This window comes from Myotis brandtii, unplaced genomic scaffold (genome assembly GCF_000412655.1).
Source record: "Myotis brandtii unplaced genomic scaffold, ASM41265v1 scaffold417, whole genome shotgun sequence".
NCBI lineage: Eukaryota > Metazoa > Chordata > Mammalia > Chiroptera > Vespertilionidae > Myotis > Myotis brandtii.
In genome coordinates, this window is record NW_005366017.1 from 441,373 (window position 1) to 446,892 (window position 5,520).

At 51.4% G+C, this 5,520-nt stretch overlaps 1 protein-coding gene across 1 annotated transcript in view; it reads left to right on the plus strand.

Annotated features, from left to right (window-relative positions):
- The window catches only part of LPAR5 (lysophosphatidic acid receptor 5), a 10,905-nt gene extending 10,149 nt beyond the window's left edge, over nt 1-756 (plus strand). The window contains exon 3 of the mRNA XM_014545683.1: nt 2-756. Coding sequence (XP_014401169.1) covers nt 2-267 — 266 coding nt within the window. The 3' untranslated portion in view covers nt 268-756. The remainder of the gene's footprint in view (nt 1) is intronic.
- Nucleotides 757-5,520: the final 4,764 nt, after the last annotated feature.

Below are 5,520 nucleotides of genomic sequence, written 5' to 3' on the forward strand. Positions count from 1 at the left end.
GTGCTGATGGTGATGGTGCTGCTGGCGGGCGCCAACTGCGTGCTCGACCCGCTGGTGTACTACTTCAGCGCCGAGGGCTTCCGCAACACCCTGCGCGGCCTGGGCTCTCCTCTCGGGACCAGGACCTCGGCCACCAACGGGGATGGAGGGACGCTCGCCCAACTGCCCCAGAAGACCACCCCCACCGGCGGGACTGCTGCCTCCAGCCAAGGACTGATCAGGCATTCCAATCCCCGGACGCCAATCCCCGAGGATTCTGTCCTCTAAAGGAACATGGGGCCCTAGCCCGGTTACACCCACCTCCATCCCCTCGCGCCTCTCGCAGTGGAAAACTTGCAGGGTGCGCACAGGAGGGCGGTGGATCCGACACTTGGATTTCTGGGTGGCAACTCCAACTCATAAATGCAGAAGGAGCAACGTGTGGGAGCAAGGGGCACGGGGAAGGGAGGGTGCTGGTGGGAATGTCCTCTTTAAGTTCGTGGTGATGATGAGCACAGAAAAGAAGACCCGTCCCCAGTCTGTAGGAAGGGGTGGTGCTGTGAGCCTGCCAAGGCAGGGGCAGAGGAATGGGTGAAATGCCCTTGCGGGGGACTTGAAACACTGCCCAGCGCCAGTAGATGTAGCAGAAAAAATGGACGTCCTGGCTCTAGACTGACCACAGCAGTCTTAGGGCCATAGATGCCACCCACATTTCATTCCCACCTGGGCTTCCCCTCCCCGCATTGAGGCAAATACAAGAGTTCATTGGATAAGACAGAACTGGTTTCCTTCTTGTTTCAAGACTTGTAATAATTTAGACCTGACCTCCATCATGGGGTGGTTGGGGGCAGGGCAAAACTGTGAGTTAGAAGGTTTTCTTTTCTCCAAAATCTTGATCCCTGTTCCCCTTTCTAGGTCTTTTCTATCCTATGTTCCAACCCCCTTTCAAGACCTCCTCCATTCTAGATCCTAAGTCTACTCCTGCCACACACACACACACACACACACACACACACCCCTCCTCACAGCTTCATCTAGAATAAGGGAACAATTCTTTGTACTAAGTAGCAGTTCTCAAATTTTTTGGTCTCAGACCCTTTACACCCTTAAAAATTGAGAATTCCAAAGAGCTTTTGCATATACTTTGTTCTTTTGATACTTACCATATTAGAAATTCAATTTAGTTTTCAAAGCATACAGATCTGGCCACTGTGGTTCGGCTGGTTGAGCATCATCCATGCACCATAAAGGTCCTTGGTTCGATTCCTGGTCAGGGTACATCCCCAGGATTTTGGTCTGGATTCCCAGTAGGGGGGCGTGCAGGAAGCAGCCAATCCAAATCCATGTTTCTCTCACACATCGATGTTTCTCTTTCTCCATCTCCCTCTCTAAAATAAATAAAAAACATGTTTAAAAAAACAGAAATACATAGGCACACATTCCATTAGCTGTGAGAGCAATGATATCTTTCATGAAGCCTCTGGAAAACCCCACTGTATACTTGTGATGGAATGAAAGTGAAAAGAACAAATGACAATAGCATTATGAAAATAGCTTTGACCTCATGGACTTGTCAAAGAGTCAGTCCCCAGATCACACTTTGAGAACTATACCTATACTAAAGTATTAAAGTTCTTGTGTAACTTCTTCCCAGGGCATTATATAGAGTGCTTTTTATTGCTGTGGAAGAGAGCAATGCTCAACAAATCAATTAGTAATTGTAGCCCTTAAGGCTTGGGGTTGGGGGTGGGGTGGGACAGTAGGAGCTGCACACCAAATGGAACATGGCCTTGGGCTTGCTGGAGCTGCAGCCCTAAGGGGGGTGGGGGGTGTAGAACTGGTCACACACACACACACACACACACACACTCAGGAGGAGGGGGTGGGGCTTCTCCCTGAGGGAACAGGAACTGTGCCACAGCCAGGAAAGAAGTTTACAGGGAAGTTAGAGTGTGATGGGAGGACAGGAATGGGCTGGCTGTTCTTAGCAAGCGGGAGGCGAGGGAAATGGAAGACTGGTTTACGGACCACCTACTGCTTTCTTCCCTTTTTACCGGAGTCGGAGTCGGGAGCTGGTAGGGGTTGCAGAGTTGGCACTAGGACATCTTGAGACCCTGACATTAGCGAGGGAGTTGTTGCGTGCCTAGGTCTTGCATGCCTTTCTATGCCTGTCTCTCAATGCTGTATGTTTCTGTGTGTGTGTGTGTGTGTGTGTGTGTGTGTGTGTGTGTGCGTGGGCGCGTGCGCGCGCGCTCCTGCCAGGTGTGTGTGTGTGTGTGTGTGTGTGTGTGTGTGTGTGTGCGTGGGCGCGTGCGCGCGCGCTCCTGCCAGTGTCAGGGTTTTCCTGTGTGTATCTCTGGGCCTTTTGTGTGTCTCTATGTGATCCGTCCGGATGGTGATTTACAGGTGTAAAATGACCCCTGGTGGCCAAACCAGAGAACTGACCCAGATTCCTCCGTCATAGCCTCGAAGTCTGGGCCTTCCACCATCTGGCGGGAGCTTAGAGACCCGGCACAGGCCCTCACCTCCTGCTGTTCTCAAAGAGGCCTGGAGGTTAGCACCTGCTCCATCTTGCCTCATGCTTAGGGTTCAGGACTCGTGCCCTTCCAACCCTGGGATTAACAAACAGAACTGAACACAATTTTTAAAAACTACTTGATTATTTTTATATGCAGATACATGAATAAATTCCAAAGTAATTAAAACTAACATAGCAAGTATCTTCTACAGACTATATAATTTACTTATTTATTTATTATAATTTTTATAATTTATTGTCTGTCTCCTCCCCCTGCCCAGGTAGAATGTAAGCTCCCCGAGGGCAGGAATTTTTGTTTGATGGTTCTCTGATGTATTCCCCAGCATCTAGAATGGAGCTTAGAACAAAAGAACAAATAAATATTTGTGGAATGTTGAACAGTTGGGTCTTGCTGTGAAGTAGTTTTCTATCCAGTGGGACCAAAAGAACAAATCAACTATAATTACCATTCAAGACAGAAGATGCAAGAATGCAGGGTAAGCTCTGGCCGGTGTGGCTCAGTGGTTAAAGTGTTGGCCTGAGTATCAAAGGGTCTCAGGTTCAATTCTGGGTCAGGGGCATGTAACTGGGTAGTGGGTTCAATTCCCAGCCCTGGTTAGGGCAAGTTCTGGAGGCAACCAATCAATGTGTTTCTCTCTCTCTCTCCTTCCCCCTCTTCCATTCTCTCTAAAACTCAATGGAAAAAGTATCCTCAGGTGAGTTTTTAAAAAGTGGGGGAGATGCAGAGTAAGGTTAGCAGCTCATTTAGTGGGCAACGGAAGCCCCTGAAGGTTCTGCTAACCTTGACATAGTGTGGGATAAACCGTAGGAAATCAGGTGGAGAGAGTCTAAGGAGAAAGGAAGACTGGTCAGGGAGCTGTTAAAATCGTCCAGAAAAAGTGTGACCGTGGCCTGTGGCGGTGGATGAAGTAGGCTGTCTCCAATGTGAAACCTCTGGTGTTTCAGCTCTGGTGGACTGTTTCCCCACATTCAGTACACCCCAAGGGTTTCCATCACAAGAACAGAGAGGCAGAGGAGAAATGACCGAAGCTCACAAGTAACAGGCTGGGGAAGTTTAAGAAAACCCATAGCCATCACCATTTTCACAGGATTCCCCAATTACTGAGTGGACTGTATGATGGAGACAACATGTGGGGGCTCCACAGTCCATGCCCTGGAGTTATCTCAGTTGAAGTATAGGAAAATCCAAAGGCGGGAAACGAGGAAAACTTAAATGGAGGGAGAAGAGCTTTAACAAATTTTTAAAATGCTCTCTGAATGCCTGGATCTCAACTAAGTGCTTAAAATGCATTATCTAATTTATTACAACAACTCACTGAGTTAGGGATGATTATTACCCCATTTTACAGATGAGACACCCTGGAGAAGTTAAGGTCCTAAGGTCACACAACCAGGAAGTGGTACAGTATCTCTTTGGCTCCCCAACATCCTACTGTATCTCCCCTTCCTGGCACTTCTCATCTCATCCCTGCCTTTATGACATTCACCCTTCCCTACTTTCCTTTCTCCCCTTTCCTCCCCCATGTAAGTCACCTCTCCTTCACCTCTCTTGACTGAAGTCTCACCTTGGATCTACTGTACCATCTCAGCCTCCTTTCCCAGCGCTTCCTCCTTGCTCTAGCCCACTCAGCCGACAGCACGCCTGTCCCTCCCTCTACACTGGCCTCAGGCCCCTGTGCCGGACACAGTGTGGCGGGGGCACGCTCAAGCAGGATGGCTCAGCCTCTGTGCAGTTGGCCGAAGGTCCCTTCCCCAGTGAGGAGGTGCCCAACATCTCCAAGGCAGCATTCTTGATGATCTACCAACTAAACGAAAGAGACCTCCTCTGGGTTCTCCACAAAGTCTGTCTCCAAAGGCTGGTCCACTGCATGGCGAGATGAGTTAGGGGAGGAGTGATCGTTGGTCTTGAAATGAAAAATTCAGGAGAACCAGGGGAGAAGTAAGGGAACCCGGAGGGGCATAGGTGCCTTTCTATTGGCCCTGAACCATCTTGAGGGCAAGCCTCACGGGTGGCTACGTGGGGTCCTGTGGGAGAAAGGAGGAGGTGAGGTGATTATTATGGGATGGTGGTGCAGAATGGAGAGACCCTGGAGACAAGAGACTGGGTAACTCTCCGCCCGCTGCCCCTTACTGGGGAGCAGAGAGCGCACTGAGAAGTGAAGTTCCGCACAGGGGTCTTGGAGAGTCCCAAAGGTTCTCTGAACTTGGGAATCCGAAAAACCTAGGTACTCGTGTCAGCTCTGATACTTCCTGGCGATGTGACTTTAGCAGTGTCTTAGCCTCTGAACCTCTGTTTTCTCCTCTGCGAAATGGGGATCGGAATACCTACTCACTGGGTTGCTGCGAGGGTCAATGGGCTCTCCTTTGAAAGGCACCTGAGGGGCACCCCAAAAGGGAGCTCTTTTCCACAAGAACATGCCATTGTGATGCCCAAGGGAAGGGTTTCTGGAAGACAGTGAGGGCCCCAGGTGGATCCTCACCCAGCAATGCGGACTGGGGCCAGGCTGGTGGTTTCCATGGTGCGAGGTCAAGCAGACAGTTTGCAGGGGCAGGGCCTGGCCGGCTGCCCTCTGGGGGCACCCTCTCCCCGCTGGGCTTCAGCACCTACAGCCGGGGCGTGGGTGGAAGTACCTGAGTGGGAAAGAAAGGGGCCTGGGATGGAGAACCGGGCGAAGGAGAAAGGGCGAGGCTGGAGGGGAAGTCAGGGCCCAGGCAGGCACAGGGTGGGGCCCGGAGAGGGGCCCAGGGCAGGAGGGCGGAGAGGGACGGGAGCGAGGCTGGCGGCGCTGACACAGCCTCGATGTGTGCAACGGGCTGGGGTTTGGCCCACAGGTCAGGCGTCTGGCAGTATTATGGGATGGCGAGGCCTTAGGAGACAGGAGAGTATTATGGGCTGGAGCAGCCTTAGGAGACTGGGGAATATTATGGGCTGGTGAGGCCCGGCTCCAACTGGAGGCGGGAGGAAGGGGTGCGGGGCGGGAAGGGGGGGTGGTGGTGGAAGG